Raw genomic sequence first — 20,948 nt, 5'->3', positions numbered from 1 at the left:
TAGTGGTTATTCCGAAGGAGGATAAGGATCTGGGGAAGCCTGAGTCATATCGGCCAATCTCTCTGTTAACCATCGATGTCAAGCTCTTGGCCAAGGTGTTAGCTACCCGCTTGTCCAGCGTCATTGCTAATCTTGTACATCCGGATCAGTCTGGTTTTATGCCTGACAGATCTACAGCGGTTAATCTGCGGAGGCTGCATATGAACCTGCAGCTGAAGTCTGACAACTGTGGCCGTAGGGTTATTGCGTCCTTGGATGCCCATAAGGCGTTTGACAGTGTGGAGTGGGGATATCTCTGGCGGGTGTTGAAGTGTATGGGTATTGGTCCGCAATTTGTGGCGTGGACTCAACTGTTATATTCACTACCAACAGCTAGAATTAGAGTGAATGGGGAACTCTCTCAGCCTATAAAGTTGGCCAGAGGTACGAGGCAGGTTGCCCACTGTCGCCCCTTCTGTTTGCCTTAGCTGTGGAGCCACTGGCCGCCAAGATACGACAATCGGATGAGGTCCCTGGGTTCAGATATGGGAGTGTTGAGGAGAAGATCGCGCTATATGCAGATGACATCTTACTGTTCCTGGCGGACCCGGATGAAGCTTTGAATGGGGCTATCGAGATCATTGGGAAATTTGGAGACTTGTCGGGATTGAGGATAAATTGGGATAAATCGGTCCTCTTTGAGGTGGATGGGGTGGAGGAGAGCAGAAGTGAGCCATTGGGAGAGGGGCGGCTTAAGGTGGCATCCCTTTTCAAATACCTGGGAATATGGATCTCGATGCCAGTTACAGAGTTTTTGTATAGGAATTTGACACCTCTCATGGGCGCCCTTAAAGCAAAAGTGGATGCGTGGAATAAATTGCACCTATCGGTGGTGGGTAGGGTTAATCTCATTAAAATGGTTCTGATGCCCAAATTACTTTACGTCCTACATAATGCGCCAGTTTGGATTCCACGTGGGAAATTCCGGCAGATTAGTGCTCTTTTTAGAAGTCTGATATGGGGGAGGCGGTACCCACGTATTCGCCTGGAGACGCTTCAGCGACCCAAGGAAGATGGAGGATTGGCTTTATCCAATCCGGAGTTATATTTTCTTGCAGCCCAGAGCCAGCATTTGAAGGGCTGGGCGCGGGAGACGTCTGCCAGTGCGGTACAGCACTTGATGGAGAGGGTGACGGACCGACGACCGGTGGTGCAGTGTCTGGAGGATGGCTCCTTGAAAGTATTGGGGAAATTATACCCAACTATGTTTTTGATACATAAATTATGGACCAGACTGCGACAGATTCGGGGGGTTACGGGGCTGACTAAATTTACACCGATATGGCTTAATAATAATTTGGTTGAGTTTGCGGCCCTTGGAGTGCTGGCGGAGTGGCAGGCCAAAGGAATCCACTTGGTGGCTCAGATAGTTCAACAACGAGGATTAAAGTCCTTTTCGCAGCTGCAAGGGGAGTTTGGATTGAGACCGACTGGGGAGTATCAATATGCTCAGATGAAACATGCTTTTAAAGCTCAAAACAAGGGCGGTGGTATTGAGATCCAGGAGGACATAGTTCTGGAATACGTATGTGGGGAAGGATCCACAAGGGGAGTCATTACCACCCTTTATAAGGACCTTCTGCATGCATATTTGCTAGACTTCCCCCTAAAAGCGAGAGCGAAATGGGAAAGAGATTTAGGCCCAATGGAGGATGAAACCTGGGAGTCGGTGTTGGAGTGGGTTCCACGAGTGTCACTGAGCGAGCCGTATAGACTATCGCAGCTGTACATCTTGCACAGAGTCTATAAATCACCGGAAGTGTTGTGCAGAGCGGGGTTGCGGGCTGACTCTGAATGCCCGAGATGTAGGACTGAGAATGCAGGAATATATCACATGATGTGGACATGTCCAAGACTGGTTGCTTTCTGGTTGGTGGTAATGAACCGTGTGGAAGGGGCGTATAAATGCAGAGTGCCGAGAGATCCGATGGTGTGCCTACTGGGATATGTGGAGGAAATTAGAGTGGATAACATCTGGAAGATAGCAATAGCTAGGCTATTATATATGGCAAGGAAGGTAATAGCAAGGAACTGGATCAAGGAGGAACCGCCTACAAGGGGTGAATTTCTGAAATATGTTAAACATGGTCTCAATTTGGAAAAGGGGGTCTACAAAAGACGTGGGAAAATAGAAACGTTTGACAAAATGTGGTCTCCGTGGCTCGAGCTAGGATGAGTAGTTATGGGAAATGGGAGGATGAGGGCCTCTGAAAGGAAGAGAGTGCTAAAGGAACAAGCGGACATAAGTGAGTCAAATGGCTCAAAGAACCATCAATACTGGTAACAAAAGTATAAATGGCTATGAGCTGTCAGGGGAGGGGGAGGTTTGGGTTTTGTTAGGATTGTTGGGGATTTGGAAAATGTAAAAATTTTGTAAAATAATGGAAAAATGCATAAATTGTATTGTTCATATTCGACTTTAATAAAAACCTATTTAAATTTAAAAAAAAAAACAGTCATGTGAAGATTCCAATTGAGGACATAAAAAAAGAGAATTATTCGCTGAATGGGGCCCAAAAAGATCAGGTTATGGATACTTTATCTATCTACATATTCAACCTAATACAGCAATGCACCCGGAAAACAGCCCCTTAGAAGTCCTACTTGGTAGTCCACTGGCCAAGAGGAATCATCAGACACTATACATAGTATTTTTAAGACAAAACCAGTGTACTACCTATAGCTGAGGACTTGAGAGCCAAAATTGTTGAAAAATATCAACAATCTCAAGGTTACAAGTCCATCTCCAGAGATCTTGATGTTCCTTTGTCCACTGTGCGCAACAAAAGTTTACAACCCATCGCTCTGTAGCTAATCTCCCTGGATGTGGACAGCAGAGGAGAATTGATGAAAGGTGGCAACGCACATCATAGGCCGGATGGTGGATAGGCAGGCCCAATCAAGTTCCAAAAAAAATCCAGCTGCCCTGCAGGCGCAGGGTGTATCAGCGTCAGAACAACCTATCCGCCAACAGTTGAATGAAATTAAATACTATGACAAGAGACCCAGGAAGACCCCACTGCTGTCACAAAAACAAAAAAATTGGACTGCAGTTGGTCAAAATGTATGTGAGTAAGCCAAAACCCTTCTGTGAAAGAGTCTTGTGGACAGATGAGACCAAGAGAGAGCTTTGGTAAATCACATCATTCTAATGTTTACCAAAAATGGAATGAGGCCTACAAAGAAAGGAACACAGTACCTACAGTCAAATATGGTGGAGGTTCAAAGATGCTTTGGTTCTTGTTTTGCTGCCATTGGACTAAGTACCATTACTGTGCGAAAGGCATCATGAAATCTGAAGATTACTAAAGAATTTTGGGTTGCAATGTTGTGCCCAGTGTCAGAAACCTGGGTTTACGTCCAAGGTCATGGGTCTTCCAGCAGGACAATGACCCCAAACATACTTCATTAAGCACCCTGAAATGAATGGAAACAAAGCGCTGGAGAGTTCTGAAGTGTCCAGCAATGAGTCTGTATCTAAGTCCCATTAAACACATGAGAACAATTTAATCCTTATTTTTCAAGACTTCTGCCCTTCGCCCTACCATGCTGGATATCAGCTCCTGGGCCAAATCCTGACTGATGACCGCCCATTCTTTTCTAATCAGTGCTGGGAGATTTTTGCAATATCTATATTTTGTTTGTCCGCCTGCTTTTTGAGGATTGACTACAGGTTCTCTATGTCACTTATATCTGGGGAATTTTCTGGCCATTGACCCAAGATGTCAATCTTTTGTTCACTGAGCCACTTAGTTATCCTTTTTGCCTTGTGAAACGTTTTTTGTGGGTTTGTTAATAAATAATAAGTTATACAAACCATCCCAGAAAATAACAAACCCTCATGCAACTATGTTGCCGAAAAAAATAAAAGTCATAGCTCCTGAAATGTGACAATAAAAAAGTGATAAAACAAAACGGTTTGCCATTAGGCCAAATCTGGCTATGACGCCAGGGAATTCAATATATTTAGGCCAGTATTTGGATACGTTACATACATAATCCTAAAGGAGATGCTTTTTGGCAGCTTACCTAGGACTGGCACTTTTCTAGATGTTTGTAGATTATAGACCAGCAGGTTTCCTTTCGATGTCCCCACCGCGAGCAATGAACTTGTCTTAGACCAGAGCAAGAAAGACATCTGATCTCTACGATAAAATACAAAATATTAAGAATAATCATTGAAACTGTAAAAACTAATGATCCTGATCACATCATGCTTTTATCCGCATCTTATTCAGGGAGAACCTTCCAAATCCTGTATGTAACCTTGTGTGGCCTTAGGCTGGGTTTAAACCTCTTTCACAGATTTAATAAACCAGTGCAAAGAACAATAAATGGACACAACGAGATAAGATTGTAAGCAATAAGCCCTACAGGTTACCTATGCCTTGTAATATGTTAATGCCAGTGTAAGTTGGGAAAGATGCACAGGGGGTAACACGGGCATCTTGATGCACGTTTCAACTACACTGGGCTTCATCAGGTGTGGTCAACTCAAAAAGAGGTTGTTTTTTTACAGAATCGGTGCACCACCGACATGACAGGTGGCTCCATCGGACCGGAGCAAAAGCATATGACATGCGTGATTGGCGTGATGACGTCTCCCTCCCAACAAGTTAGGTAATGCAAAGCATAAAAACTTTACTTTTATTTTATTTTTTTTTTTTAAACGTAGATTTAATGGTTTTTTACAAAGCCTTGTGCACAATGTAATTTTTTAATACAAATTAAATAAATATTGGAATTTTAAAGACACCAACAGCCTTTTCTTTGCAATATGCTTTAAGTATTGGCTGTATTACAAATGTAGCCACCCTGTTACCCCGCTCGTGTGGGTGGAACATTTCTAGCCGGTTTGTGCAACTTTTCTTCATCCAGCCAAATTAGCGGTCTTCCCCTATGACCAGACTACCCTACTGTGTACAGACTACCCTACAGCCTACCCTACGGCCTACAGTCTACCCTACGGCCTACAGTCTACCCTACGGCCTACAGTCTACCATATGGCCTACAGTCTACCCCCCAGCCTACAGTCTACCCTACAGTCTACCCTACGGCCTTCAGTCCACCGGCCTACAGTCTACCCTACGGCCTACAGACTACCCTACGGTCTACAGACTACCCTACGGCCTACAGTCTACCCCATGGCCTACAGTCTACCCCATGGCCTACAGTCTACCCTACAGACTACCCTACAGCCTACAAACTACCCTACGCTGTACAGACTACCCTACAGCCTACAGACTACCCTACAGTGTACAGACTACCCTATGGCCTACAAACTACCCTACGGCCTACAGACTACCCTACAGTCTACAGACTACCCTACGGCCTACAGACTACCCTACGGTTTACAGTCTACCCTACAGCCTACAGTCTACCCTACGGCCTACAGTCTACCCTACGGCATACAGTCTACCCTACGGCCTACAGTTTACCCTACGGCCTACAGTCTACCCTACGGCCTACAGACTACCCTACAGCTTCCAGACTACCCTACGGCTGGGTTCAGACAACAGTATGTATAATTGTCCATTTTACATGACAATTTACAGAAAATAGTAAAAAATTAAATACAGTTTTTCATGAAATTAGTTACAATAGATCTGTTAAAAACTTCAGCCATTTGGATGGTGTCCGTATGGCATGTGGCTTTTTTTTAATGCACCCACTGAGTTTAAAAGGGGCGAATCTGATCCAGAAGACAGATGTGTAAAGATGCTCATGAGAACTTCCCCACTGACTTGCATTGGTCCATGAGCTGGTTGACATGGGGGTAAAATACGCCTGTCTGAACAAGCCCCATGTCAAGTTTTGAATGTCCTGTGAAAATGTCCCTAGTGAAACCAGGGCAACATACTGCGGGAAAAATGGCCGCAGGTCGGAGGATGCAACCTTACCTCATGCCACTGTCTAACTGGCTGGTTTTACAAGTATTAGAGTCCCACATGTAGATGGAACTTGATTTCTCAGCAACAATGGCCAGAGCATTGCCATCTTTGTCCCAGTCCATAGAATAACATGCGCTAAAAAAAAAAAAAAAAAAAATATAAAAAATAAAATTATTAAAATATTAAAATTAAAGATACTAAAATTATTACATATTAAAAGAAGACAAAAAATAAAATCTGCGCAACTACGAAGTATTTGGTCACATAGCATCACTAACCCTGGTAAGTTAATTTCATCCTTCTTCTGGCCATGGCGGTCATAGATTTTAACAGTGTGGTCCGCTCTGCGGGAACACAAGGGGGAATGTGACATTTTAGTTATAATGTAGTTATAAGAACTAATCGCACAACAGCGTTTCTGGAATATCACAATGTGGATCCGCTGATACTATAGGAAGAAGGGAATCGCCACATCAAGTTATGGAAACCCCTCTGAATGACAAGCAAAGTATAGGGTTGTCCCCCAAAGTGGCCTATTTCATAGCACCCATAGCAAGCAATAAACTCTCAAGTGCTGCCTAGACACACTCATATATCAATATAATAATATAATAATTTGTATGGGTACACTGAAGGTATATTAGGTATAAATGATCTTAGACATATACACAAAGAACTGGACTGTTGGGAGGGTCAGCCACTATAACACAGTTCAAAGATCATGTGGAAAAAGGTACAATGAGGACCATGTAACAGAATAGTAATAAAAAATATAAATCTTTATTGAATGAGTTTAAAATAGAGGTGGACCAAAGATTAAAAAGGCACCAGTCCCAGCAAGTGGTGTAATAGTAAAGAAATATAGATTGCTTGACATGATGTGCAAAGAGTTCATTATTTGAACATACATATGCAGAGAAAGACCAGAAAAAACAGGATTTTTGGTTGCTTACCATAAAATCTGTTTCTTGGAGCCTCCATTGGGGGACACAGGAACCATGGGTGTATGCTGCTGCCACTAGGAAGCTGACACTATGCAAATAAAAAAGTTAGCTCCTCCTCTGCAGTGTACACCCCACCGACTGGCATCATACTCTTCAGTTAGTGAGAAAGCAGGAGGAGATAAGTAGCAAGGTTGAAAACCATAACCACAAACTTGAGAACTGTAAACGTGATGACAGTCATAGAACAGATAACAGAAACATTGGGAGGGAGCTGTGTCCCCCAATGGAGGCTCCAAGAAACAGATTTTACGGTAAGCAACCAAAAATCCTGTTTTCTTTATCGCCTCTCATTGGGGGACACAGGAACCATGGGACGTCCCAAAGCAGTCCCTAGGGCGGGAAAAACAGACTTCCATCAGGTCAAAGGACTCACCACTGCCGCCTGCAAGATCCTTCTGCCTAGGCTGGCGTCCGCCGAAGCGTAGGTATGGACCTTGTAAAATTTGGCGAACGTGTGGATGGAAGACCAAGTTGCCGCTTTGCAACGCTGTAGGGCGGAAGCCCTGTGGTGCACCGCCCAGGAGGCGCCGACTGCCCGGGTAGAGTGAGCCTTAATCCCAGGAGGGGGCACTCTGTTCTTGACCCGGTAAGCCTCCAAAATTGCCATTCTGATCCAGCGAGCAATAGTCGCTTTAGAAGTCAGCTGGCCTCTGCGCGTGCCATCAGGAATGACGAAAAAAAGAATCCGTCTTCCGGAAAGTGGACGTTCTATCCCGGTAGATCCTCACTGCCCTGACGAGGTCCAGCCTGTTCAACGATCACTCCAGGGGATGAGCCGGAGCTGGACAAAAGGAAGGTAGAACGATGTCCTCGTTGAGGTGGAAAACCACCTTAGGAAGGCAGGAAGGCAGAGGCCTGAGGACCGCCTTGTCCTGGTGAATGTCCAAGTACGGAGGTCAGCAGGACAGGGCCGCCAACTCGGAAAAGCGGCAGATAAAGGTGATGGCCACAAGAAAGGCCACCCTCAAAGATAGAACTGACAGGGGAATCTCCTTGAGAGGCTCAAAGGGGAAAACCCTCAGAACGCCCAGAACCAGGTTTAAATCCCATGAATCCACAGGGGCCCTGTACGGAGGGACAGCGTGGGCTACTCCTTGAAGGAAGGTCTTAACCTGTGGCCGAGAAGCTAAAGTCTTCTGAAAGAGGATGGAAAGCGCAGAGACCTGGCCCTTCAGGGAACTAAGAGCCAGGCCCGAATCCAGTCCTGCCTGAAGGAAGGCCAAAATGGAAGGCAGGGAAAAGGACATAGGTGAAACGCAGTTGGACTAGCACCAACGAAAGTAAGCCTTCCAGGTACGATAGTAGATCCTGGAAGATGAAGGCTTCCGAGCCTGAATCACGGTGAGAATCACCCGGTCCGAAAGGCCGGACACTCTGAGAACTGCGGTCTCAACAGCCACACCGTTAAACTGAGTGACCGAGAATTCGGGTGGCAGATCAGACCCTGAGACAGCAGATCGGGCCTGTCTGGAAGGCGCCAGGGAGCGTCCGCAAGAAGATTGACGAGCTCCGCAAACCAAGCTCTCCTGGGCGAATCCGGGGCGATCAGAAAGACCGGCACCTTTTCCGCTTTGATCTTTTTCAACAGTTTGGGAAGTAATGGAAGGGGTGGGAACAGGTAGGGCAGCCAGAACTGTGACCAAGGAATGGCCAGAGCATTGACGCCCACTGCAAGAGGATCGCGAGACCTGAAGATGAACTGCAGAATCTTCCTGTTCATTCAAGACGCCGAGAGATCCACGTCCGGAGTCCCCCATCGAAGACAAATCTTGATGGAAGACCTCCGGATGCAAGGACCATTCCCCTGCCGCGAGGCCCTCGCGGCTGAGGAAGTCGGCGGCCCAATTGTCCACGCCGGGGATATGCCCCGTGGATATCACCGGAGCCGTTGTCTCCGCCCAAAGTAGGATCTTGGATACCTCAGCAAGGGCCAAGGAGCTCAGAGTCCCCCACTTGATGGTTGACATATGCCACAGCCGTGGCGTTGTCAGTCTGGATCCGGATTGGCAGACCCCTGAGAATCCTTTCCCAGTGGCGGAGGGACAGAAAAGGTGGCCCGAATCACGAGGACATTGATCGGCAGAGACGACTCCTGCGCCAACCAACGGCCCTGAACCGTGAGGTGGCAAAAAACCGCACCCCAGCCGAGGAGGCTGGCGTCCGTCGTCACCACTTACCAGTGAACTGGAAAGAAGGACCTGCCCTGGGAGATGAGAGGTGACATCAGCCACCAGTTGAGAGACCGTTTGACCCGAGAAAAGAGTCGGATCGGACGAACCAGGGAGAAGACAGACCTGTCACACTGAGACAGAATGGCTTGCTGAAGGGGTCGCGAATGAAATTGGGCAAAGGGAATCGCTTCCAATGTTGATACCATCCTCCCCAGAACCTTCATGGCCGGTCGGAGGGAGGGAAGCCGAGGACCCTGGAGCAAGCGTATGTCCCGACAAACAGAGGATCTCTTGTCTTTGGGAAGGAAGACTTTGGTCTGACAAGTGTCGAAGAGCATGCCCAGAAAGATGATGCGCTGAGAAGGAATAAGGCAGGACTTCTTCCGGTTGACCAGCCACCCGAAACGGCTAGGGTGTCGAGAACGACGGACAGACTTTCGTGAGCCTGAGAAAAGGACGGAGCCTTGATGAGGATGTCGTCGAGGTATGGAAATAGGACCAGGCCTCTGACTCTCAAGATGGCCAACAGCGCCGCCATGATCTTCGTGAATACCCTTGGAGCGGTTGTGAGACCGAACGGCAGGGCGACGGATTGAAAATGTACCGGGAGCACCGCAAAGCGCAGGAATCGGTGACGTCCGGGAAATATCGGGACATGGAGGTAGGCGTCCTGAATATCTATGGAACACAGAAATTCTTGAGCCTCCATGGGAGCAATTACAGAACGAAGGGATTCCATCCCGAAGTGCCTCAGACGAACTCTCCTGTTCAGTAATCTGAGGTCCAGAATGCGGCGAACCTTGCCGTCTTTTTTCGGTACCACAAATAGGTTCGAGTAGAAACCTGTGAACCGTTCTTTTTCTGAGACGGGAACGATTTCCCCGGCTTTGAGAAGAGAAGTGATGGCTGCGAAGAAACCCGGAACTAGAGCGGGATCTCTGGGAGGTCGGGATTCGAAGAAACGATCCTGGGGTCATGAAAACGAACTCTATCTTGTATCCCGAGGATACAACTTCCCTGACCCATGCATGCTCTACTGCGGAGGTGCAGACGTCCCTGAAAAAGAGAAGACGGCCACCCAACCTGGGAGGTGGGTTGGGGTCTTGTCAGAGTCATGCTGAGGTGGATCTTCCAGTCCTGGCCTGGAGGATCTACCCGGAGAGTAGCGAGGACGCCAGGACGGAGTGGGCCTAAAGGGCACCGCTTTCTTCTCTTGACGTGCCTGTGGACTCTGGTGCTGCTGAGAAAGGGAGGTTGGTGCCGTGAGGCGATGAAAAAGGCCGAAAGGACCGAAACTGCCGTCTAGGAAGAGGGCGACGAGGATTAGCCTGGGGGAGAGGAGACTTGTACCCCCGGTGGCGTCCTTAATGATTTGGTCCAGCATGGAACCAAAGAGATGTGAGCCCTGAAAGGGGAGACTGGTGTGGGACTTTTTGGAACATAAGTCTGCCTGCCAGGCCTTGAGCCAAAACGGTCCGGCGGATGGTAACGGCATTGCTGGATGCCTGAGCCGCACAAGATGCGGCATCCAGAGAGACGGAGACCAGGTATTCACTCGCGTGGGAAATCTGGATGGCAAGCTCCGCCAGTTGCACAGGAGGCGCTCTGTCCAGGATATCTCGACGGAGTTCTTTGGCCCATTTGGAAAGAGATTTGGAAACCCAGGTGGAAGCGAAAACTGGGCATTTGAAGCGGCTGCAGCTGCCTCAAAGGCTGACTTCGCAAAGGATTCTATAACTATCGTTAGAGTCCTTCAGAGATGCTCCGCCGGACAGTGGAAGCACCGACTCAGACCGACGTTCCTGTCTGGACCTTTTGCGGCTTATCAAGGAGGGCTCGGGCGGAGGCTCCTGCGACCCGCTGGCCACTGTGGGGGGGTGCGGAGGTAATCGGTCCAGCACGGATACCAGAAATTTTGAGACACCCGCGTTAGATCGGCCACCAATTGAGACAGAGAGAAAACCCAGCCTGGGATGGGCGTATCACTCTCGGGCGGACCGGCCGGAGGATCCTGGGCGGTGGGAACAATCGGGTTGCTGCAGGCCTGACAGAGCGGAGAGGCAGAAGAGGATGAAGTAGGAGGACGAGATCGGCCCCCTTTAGAGTTAGACATTTTAGAGAGGTCCGTGAAGAAAATACCAGAGGGTTAGGGGACAGAGGGCAGAGGGGAGTGTCAGTCTGCAATTGCAGAGCTACTCACGGCAGACGGATTGCGGAGTGAAGCTGTCCAGCTTGATGCATGGACCTCTGGCGAGAAGTGGTCCCTTAGGCAGGAGGGTGGAATGGCCTCCTGGCGCAATTTGGACCGATCTGCAGCTGTCTTGTATCCTGTGTGGAGGAGAGGGCTCATGGCTCGGGAGTCCCAAGATGGCGCCGGTGGGCAGGGAAAAGAGGCGGTGCCTCAGTGCAATTGTCGGGCGGGAGAAAAGCCCGCCCGATGAAAGAGGGCGGAGTCCGCCACCGGAAGTAGGCCCGGGCAGAAGCCGGGGCCTAAATTAGGAATAGGAGACCGGCGAAGAAGGGCCGCGGCGTAGGCACAGTGCGCCGCATGAAGGAAGCGATGCGGTAGGTGAGCGACCGCAAACAGCGGCCGCATGCCCAAGCGGTGTGGCGACCTGGCAGGCCGCCACGCTGAGGGAGAAGGAACGGCCGCTTACCGTGGCCGGATTGCAGTGGTGGAAAAAATGCGGCGGCTGCAAAGCCCCCGCGCTGATGAAAAAGAATGGCCGCTGTAGGAGCAGGGAGAACGCAGGGGGCCAAAGCGATGCGGCGACTGGCAAAGCCGCCGCGCTCAGAGGAAAGGAATGGACGCTTACAGCGCCGGAGCAGGGAAGCCGCAGGGGCCCAAAGCGGTGTGGCACGGCTGCGCTTTTAAGGAGGCCGCTGAGAGCACAGCGCAGTGACAGATAATAAGCGGCGTGGTAGTCCGAAAAGGCAGCCGCGCCGGAACAGGAGAGAGGGCGGCCGCAGCCGAATAGGCGCGGCGGCTGGGAAGAAACGCGACCCACATAATGAACCCCTTAACAGGCACCCCCTTTTGAGGATCCAGGGAAGCCGAAGAAAAAAATAAAAAATATAAATACTCACCTTAGACATCCCACGTCGTTACTAACCTGGAAAAAATGAGACGTCCAGGGAGCTGATGGACGTCCTTGTCTCCGCAACCGACAGGCTCTGGTAGGCGAGTGGGTGGGGGACGGAGCCAGGACCGGACTTCTAAGCACGCTTGTGTGCTAGGATCTTGGTCCTGGAGAGGGATCTATGAGAATACGGGGTGGCAGTACACGCCGTACTCATAGTCCGTTTTGTGGGATTACAGGTGTGACTGTTCACCCTGTATCCCTTCCGAAAAACCTGAAAAGAAACGACGCACATTGAGGTAGATAAGGGTCTAATGAAAGACCCGTGTCCACCTCCTACTGACACTAAGCTAAACTGAAGAGTATGATGCCAGTCGGTGGGGTGTACACTGCAGAGGAGGAGCTAACTTTTTTATTTGCATAGTGTCAGCCTCCTAGTGGCAGCAGCATACACCCATGGTTCCTGTGTCCCCCAATGAGAGGCGATAAAGAAAGTAATGCTAAACTACGGTATGGCACTTTATTACCGGTAATAGTAATGGTGAAGCAATAATAGATCTTGTAATAAATCCAACTACCAGAGCTGGGAGAGAGTGTGCCCGGACCCCGACGCACGTTTCGGCGTTTGCCTTGTTCTCTCTCCCAGCTCTGGTAATTTAATTTATTATAATATCTATTATTGCTTCACCTTTGCTATTACTTTGCTAGCATAGATACAATACATATAAAAAATAAGTCTGATTTTGTATAGGACTGTTTGGCACTACTTCTACTGCCAGCGCTTCCTATGCTATACACAGAGCACAAGTTCAGCTCTGCATATATAGTGACCATGATAGATAGATATGGTAATAATCCATTAGTGCATTCTCTATGGGGAGTCCAGCCATCTGATTCATGATCTCTGCGCAGCTGCTGCCTTTACAACACTGTCCTAAAGCATCATTGCAGAGTCATACATGCGGACCCGCCCAACATTTGAAGATGCCGGGTGGTCTACGAGAAATCACTTTCCACAGAAAACTATCTAGTGTTGACGTGACCCTACAATAGCCGTCACCCAGAGTTTCAGTGTGAAAGCAGGACATAGTGCAGGCTGCGTGTTGTGGAAGGTTCCTGCAGGGAAAAGTGTGGAATCTGAGACTACCGATGGGGTATTATCAGATCGCCTGATGATGACGCTAAAACCGTATCAAGTAAAAGAACTGTAGAAGAAAAATACGGAAACATTTCAGCTATCTACTCACCCAGTAACTACTATGTAATTTCCTAAAGTCTTCTGCCACACGTACTGAATAGGATGTCCGAGCAGTCCCTTTTCTGTCAATGAAAAAACTCGCTGGAAAACACAAGCGTCAATTTATATTAAAGGTAAGAAAAAAAATGCAGGCGGTCAGTGATATCTGGATGTTTATGTTACATAGATGTTATTAGATGGTTATTCCCATCTTTAACAGTTACCACGTATCCATAGCATAAGCAATAACTTGTTAATTAGCGAGTTCGGACCTCTGGGAACCCCGTCGATCCTGAGAACAGGGGTCTGCAGAGCCCATCTGCATGGAGCGATGGCCGGGCATTGGCATAATGGCTCCATTCATTCTGAAAGGGACAGTGGGAGATCGCCGAGAAGAGCACTCCGCTATTTCCCATAAAGACCCCCATAGAGGGGTGCTGCACATATCCAGCCAGCACTCCATGAAGATGGGGTGTCGTTCTCAAGATCAATGGGGTCCCAGTGGTCAGATCCCACTGATCAGCAAGTTGTCGCACATCCCATGGACAGGTGGTAACTTTTAAATATGGGAATAACATGGTAAAGTCAAAATCACCAGCAGACCCCTAGAGAGAATGCCAGGAGCAGCGGCCGAGCGTGCACGTTACACTCCACTCAAATGTGGGACAAAAGGCCCCCTCATTCTGCTAATCACTGGGGGTCTTGGTGACAAAACCCCAACTATCTAGAAAGTAAGTGGAGGTCTGATATGTGATGACTACCCCCATATTTCACTGTAGACAGACTGAATGTTACTACCCCACAAAACCAAGTCAAAAGTTGCCCACCATTATATAAATGTCCTACCGGAGTCATTCCATACGGTGATAGAAATGCGAAGTAGAGGAAGCATGTAAAACTGTGTGTGAACAGGGGCATGACGGTAGACACATCTATATGGCACAGGGGTGCAAAGTCCGAAGAAGAATGACATCCATCCAGTAGTGCCAGACGGCAAGGGACAAACCCTACTGACGAGGCAATGACAACACCCATCTGTTAAAGGGATTATCCAGGACTGCCGACCTTAAAATAAGTCATCCACATGAGATGGGGGGGTCCAACGCCCGACGTCCCCAATGATATCTGCTCCAACAGCGGCCAGATGTGAACATGTACAGAGCCGAACACCGCAGCTCCGTACGCAGTGTTGTGACTGCTGCTGGGTACTGCAGATGCGAGGATGGGAGATTAGAGATGGGTGTTTCAACTCAGTACTTTGCTTTCTCCGGCGTAAATATCAGGTGATCAGTGGGGGAACGGGGTGTTGGACCACAACCAATCTCCTATGGAAAAATAAAAAAGCAACTAAATCCCATACCTGTCCGCTGTACAGTCAAGTCCCACGCTGTAAATACATCTCAAGGGGTTAAATAGTTTACAACCGGGAGCGGTGCTAATGCTACCGGCCGGGCTGTAAACCATTGTGTAATGATAGAAAAGCTGCCAGCGCAGCCTACCCACCTGACCGGACATGAACTCATTAGCTGGGCTGTGGAGTCGGTAAGCCACAGTTGCGACTCCGACTCCTGGATTTTATCAGGTTCCGACTCCGGCTCCGACTCCGGCTCCGACTCTTTCATAAATGGCCAATTTGTAACAATAAATTTACTGTTGACAAATATTAACATCGTGCTTATTCAGTTTCTCACCATCATATAAGTAATCAGACCACTTAGAGCAAAAACTATGTTTATTAGAATACAATTAGAATATAGCAAATAACTTTTATAAATTTTTCTAAACTCTTGTAAGTAAATATGCAATAAACACTGTTATGCAGTTAATAAGAAGAAATCTATAAATTTGTCCTCAGAAAAAGTATTGCCTCTGTCAGATCCTCCTTCATGGATGCCCTCAAATCTGATCTAATTATTTTGAGAGCAGAGAACAACCTCTCTACACTAACTTGGGTTGGTGGCAAAGCAGTATCCACTCGGGCAACATCTCTGACAATGTCAGGATACAGAGGAATCGCTTGTTGCACTGTTATTTTTGATGAACGGTCAAATTTCTGCATTTCTTTTAGTGCACATGAAAAATTCTGCTGAAATGTACTGGCTGTGTTCTTTGATGGGGATGACTCTTCTATGCGGGAACGCTTTGCACGGTCCTTGTGATCAAAATATTATTCAAAATTAAATTCTTCATCAGTTGATGAGGGTGAAGATGTGGCAGGACGACCAAATTCTTCTTGTTCCTCCTGACTGTTCTGCAACCCTTTCATCCTTACTGCTATTTCATACAGAGCTTCTTTTCCTTTAGTTAGCTGTTGATCATCTAGAAGAAGCCGATGCATTGGGTCTACATAAACAGCTGCCAAAAGAATGTTATTTTGTAATAGTAGCTCCTCTCTCCGTTTCATTGATGTAGCAATGCCACTTGCAATTAACCTTCCTCTTTGGGACAAGGCGAAACATCAGGTTCTTCCACTCCTTTTAGAAAATACTTGGAGTTAAGTCCTCTGCTTGTAATTTTGTAGTCACTGTATATGGGTGCTCAAGCAATTTTTCCAGCTCAGTCACCTGATTCCACTGACTTTCATTTAGCGTCAGTTGAGGGTTAGCCATATCTACAAGAAAGGTTTTCAGTTCAACCAAGCGCTGAATCATTAAGTAAGTACTGCCCCATCGTGTGGCTTGATCAATAATTGCCCCTTTTCCAGCACGTCTCTTCAAAATTGAGTCAACTTTAGGGGTTCTGGCAACAGTAGCCAATTTTCTCACCTCTGTGCTGTATTCTACGTGACTCTGTGCTGTATACTACGTGGCTCTGTGCTGTATACTACGTGGCTCTGTGCTGTATACTACGTAGCTGGGCAATATACTACGTGGCTGGGCAATATACTATGTGGCTGGCCAATATACTATGTGACTGGGCAAGTTGGACAATATACTACGTAGCTGGGCAATATACTATGTGACTCGGCAATATACTACGTGAACTACGTGGCTGGGCAATATACTATGTGGCTGGGCAATATACTACGTGGCTGGGCAATATACAACGTGGACATACATATTCTAGAATACCCGATGCGTTAGAATCGGGCCACCATCTAGTATATATATATATATATATATATATACACACACACACACTGCTCAAAAAAATAAAGGGAACACTTAAAAAACAGAACAAAGAGACAGAAAAAAGGCTGAATGGCACTAAGAACCAGGTGGATACTCACTGATGAAGCAGGAGTAGCTGAGTCAACGCCTCACCCACGGTGGATACACGGAAGTTGGTGTGCTTATCCCATGCTGAGGGTTTTCCTAGTAGAGGTATGTATGTGAGTGATTGGTAGATGATTGTGAGTCTGCATGTTGTTTGGGCCCCTTGGTAATATACCTCTCGATCTGTTCATAGTGTGCAGATGTGCGCACGCGCTGTCACCGTTGCGGTTTGAGAGCATCACGGGGCGTGTCTTTCGGGCTCGGCGCTCCGGTCATGTGACCTGACCTTTGCCCACGTGGTGGGCGGGGCCTGGTTCGCTGACTCTGACGCGCTCCCCGATGTCTCTCTCATCGGGCGAGGCGGTGTGCGCCGCTAGTATCTGTAACACTATTTCATATATTTTTCTTATCTTTATGTGTTGTTTCTCCATAGCGTGATAGATACTATTTTTCTTATGGGGGGCGTTCCTTTTGGATGATCCTGATTTTGGGACACACCTTTTATTATTTGATTGGCCACTAGATGTATAGGGTGCAACCCACTCCTATAGTGTGGTATATACCGATATGTAAATTGGATGGGTGGGCACCTAAGTGTGACATGCTATGTGTGGTAGTCTAGATCTATGATTGGGTGTATACAGGTGTTATCTCACACCCTCCCTTGGTGATCTTTAATGGATGTAGTATCAAGTCCCGGCAGTTTCTCGGCCATAGAGGGATTGTTAGGTTGTTTTGTTCATTGTTTATTTGTTATGTCCTCTGTGATTGGCTGTTTTAAACTATATAATCTTGCTCTTACTGGTGTGATGCCACCCCCAGAAGAAGGCTGTTCGCCGAAACGTGCGTAGGGGCAGGTGTTGGCACCCACCAGAGGTAACTATTTGCACATTATTATTGGAACTCTTTGATGAGTACTTCCATGTCTAGAGATGTTTTATATTATATTGGTGTTTGACGTTTAACCATGTGCATTACATTGGCTTGTTTTGGTTCTTTATAGTACCTCTTTTGATAGCATGGTGGGTTCCTTTGCCAATTTTTGGTTTCCCACTTTTTAATGCCTATTATGTTTGTAATTTTTGTTTTTTTTTTTCTTTTCAATAAAATTTGCATTTTTTTACATCTTTGGTTCTTGTGTACATTTTTCTTATCGGATTTTCATGTGTTTTTGTACTGAACTGTTACCACGTCCATTGTTGGTTAAATAGGTTTTGGCATCCATTTAGTCTATTTAGATTTTGTTTTGTTAGTGGATACCCCTATTTTTTTTTTTATTCAACTCCTTTGTCTTTATTAATATTTTTCTCTGTTTTTTCACAGTATTTGTTGCAGTCAAATGGACTACAAGGCCAGGGAATCCTCCTGGCGTACTAAACTTGATAAGGTGTTTCAGAGTGGGTCTCCTAATGATGTGGGTGATCAGAGGAATGGGATTGAGCTACAAGAAAATACTAAACGCTTGTTACAAAGGCGTATGAAAGTTTGGTGGAACAAAGCATTTTTAGAGCATTATCTAGCCAAACAAATTATTCCACGTGGCCTCAGGGTCCAGGTATTCCCCTCGTTTCCTATCGAGGATGAGAATTTTATATCGAAATGGGAGGAGGTGTGTAATAACAGTTCTTATAAATTTATGGAGTTGTTGATTGCACGTAACCAGATGGTGATTAATGATATTGAAAAAGAACTGGACACTTCATATTTACTTTTGAAGGATTCTATACCTAATGATAAACTGCTAACTTTCAATGAACAAATGGAATCTTCCTCTGATGCATGGGAGAAACAAATTCAGGAAACTCAGTCAAAAAAACTAACCAGGGATACTCTGGATTATACCCAGCAAAGAGTGTACAGGTGGAGGAAATCAAAGAACAATAATAGACAAAATAGATCTGCATCTGTTTCATCTGCATCATCTGTCAGTGGTCAGTCCGATGTCTCACAGCCATCTGGGATTTTTGTTAATACACGGTTGGGTAAGAAGAAAACAACTCGCCACTGGGAAACCACCCAGAGGGGCAATAAATCTAAGCAGTCCAAAAGTGAATCTGGTCACCTGAAGGTAATTAATTTGTCTGAACATGTTTTTTCTGAACTTGAGTTGAAATTGCTATCAAAGGGTCTAACTTTTTCACCTAGTTCACGCTTTGACCTTTTTACAGTAATTAAGGACCTTCATATCTTTGGTCGAACTTTGATATTCAAGAAGTGGTTCCATAATGAGGATTTACAGCGGACTTTTCCGACTAAAGAGGAACAACAGGCCTTGCAAATTTTGGAGGAATTATTGAGAGAACAGGAGGAAGCAGATATGGGTAAGATTCCGCATTGTTTATATCAGAAGTCGCGCAAATTACCACCCTTGTCCACATGCTCCAATGTCGAATTGTTCGTAAAGTTGGTGTCTGAGGAATTACGGAGTATCCCCAATGGTATCTATGGGGATAACTTGACAGTGGATGAAAGGAAGAGCTTGAATAGACTTAAGGGTATACGTGATGTTGTGTATAAGCCTGCGGACAAGGGTGGCAATATAGTGGTATGGCCATGTAAACTCTATAAGACAGAGGCCTACCGTCAGTTGCGTGAAAAACAATGCTATCAGAGACTGTCTTTCAATTTGCTTACATCTTACATGGAAGCATTTCTTAAAATTCTCGATTGAGCATGTGAGAGACAAATTATTTCTAAACAACTACGTGATGCATTGATTGTGGCAGAACCCAGGATCCCAACTTTGTACCTTTTGCCCAAGGTTCATAAGGATTGTAAAACACCTCCCGGTAGACCCATCATATCGGGTAATGGCAATTTCCTTGAAAAAGCATGCAAATATATAGACGCACAATTGAAATCTCTAGTCGAAAATTTGCCATCTTTTATTCGGGATACAGTAGATTTTCTCCGAAAAATTGATTCTATCAATATTGATGAGGAGGCGGTTCTTGTCACTTGTGACATTGAGGCCTTGTATACAAGTATACGGCACAAAGATGGCCTCAAAGCAGTGGCGTATTATCTGTCTATGACCACTTTCACGGCAGAGGAAATTAAATTCATTTTGGATCTATTGGAGTTTGCTCTTAAACATAATTTTTTCTTTTTTGGCGGGTCCCTCTACCTACAGCTCCAGGGGACAGCCATGGGAGGAGCCTTTGCGCCCTCCTATGCTAACCTGTTCCTGGGGCTGTGGGAGAGGGACCTATTCCTGTCAGATCGGCACTCGTCAATGGACCGCGTCCTTTTTTGGGCGCGGTGCATTGACGATGTATTCATGATCTGGCAGGGAAGTCCACAGGCACTTGTAACTTTTTTTGAGGATCTTAACATCAATAACATCAATTTGCGTTTTACATATGGGGTGTAAGGGGTATCGTTTCCCCTTATGGAGAGTGACATACCATCTCTGGCTTGTCAAGGTAAGGAGGCTTATTCGCCGTGCAATGCTTCTCTGGGAAATATAATATTCAAATTGCCTCTTCTGAAAAAAAGAGGACTTAAAATCCTATAGCGCCACCTGTTGGAAGTAGCGATCCTACAAGTCACAATCAACCCTTTAACGAATCGTGCAATATGACTTAGGATAAAAGCCAAATTAGTATCTCAATTCGCAGACACGGTGTTTCGGGCTGTTGGCCCTAGTCAGTGCGAAGCATGAGAACTAGCTAGGTGAGAGGCTCTGGACTGGGGTCCTCTCACCTCTCACCTAGCCAAATTAGTTCTCATGCTTCGCACTGACGAGGGCCAACAGCCCTATAGGTGGCGCTATAGAGTTTAAGTCCTCTTTTTTTCAGAAGAGGCAATTTGCGTTTTACATATAAAAATCACATGGAAGCAATAGACTTCCTAGATGTAACGGTAAAACGGGACAGTAATGGGTTTTTACAAACGGACCTGTTTCGTAAAGAGACATCGGTCAATTCGGTTTTGCATGCGCAATCTGCACATCCTCCACAGGTTATCAAGTCTATACCCACTGGACAATTTTTGAGGATACGTCGATTATGTTCATCAGACGCTGATTTCGAGAAAAGAGCACTAGATCTGAAGGACCGCTTTCGTGCAAGGGGCTATAGTAACAGACAAATAAAGATGGCCTATAATCGTGCCCGGAAACAAAATAGGCATGATCTCTTGTATACACCAAATTTGGGGAAGACTAACCTTGATATGGAAAGTAATAAGGTTAGGTTAATCACTAGGTACCATTCACAATGGAATTTGATGCAGAAAATTGTTACAAAATATTGGCCAATTCTTTTGGCCGATCAGACACTCCAGACATATCTGCGTCCGAAACCAAGT

The 20,948-nt window shown here is 46.5% G+C and overlaps 1 protein-coding gene across 1 annotated transcript in view; it reads right to left on the bottom strand.

The window, feature by feature from the left end:
* The window catches only part of WDR19 (WD repeat domain 19), a 116,414-nt gene that overhangs the window by 80,151 nt on the left and 15,315 nt on the right, over nt 1–20,948 (bottom strand). Inside the window, exons 2-5 of the mRNA XM_069744594.1 lie at nt 13,433–13,524; nt 6,209–6,274; nt 5,940–6,065; nt 4,069–4,184 (exon numbers count right to left, since the gene is read on the bottom strand). Coding sequence (XP_069600695.1) covers nt 4,069–4,184; nt 5,940–6,065; nt 6,209–6,274; nt 13,433–13,524 — 400 coding nt within the window. The remainder of the gene's footprint in view (nt 1–4,068; nt 4,185–5,939; nt 6,066–6,208; nt 6,275–13,432; nt 13,525–20,948) is intronic.

This window comes from Ranitomeya imitator, chromosome 1, assembly GCF_032444005.1.
Source record: "Ranitomeya imitator isolate aRanImi1 chromosome 1, aRanImi1.pri, whole genome shotgun sequence".
Classification (NCBI taxonomy): Eukaryota; Metazoa; Chordata; class Amphibia; order Anura; family Dendrobatidae; genus Ranitomeya; species Ranitomeya imitator.
This window is presented reverse-complemented; position numbering and strand designations above follow the sequence as displayed.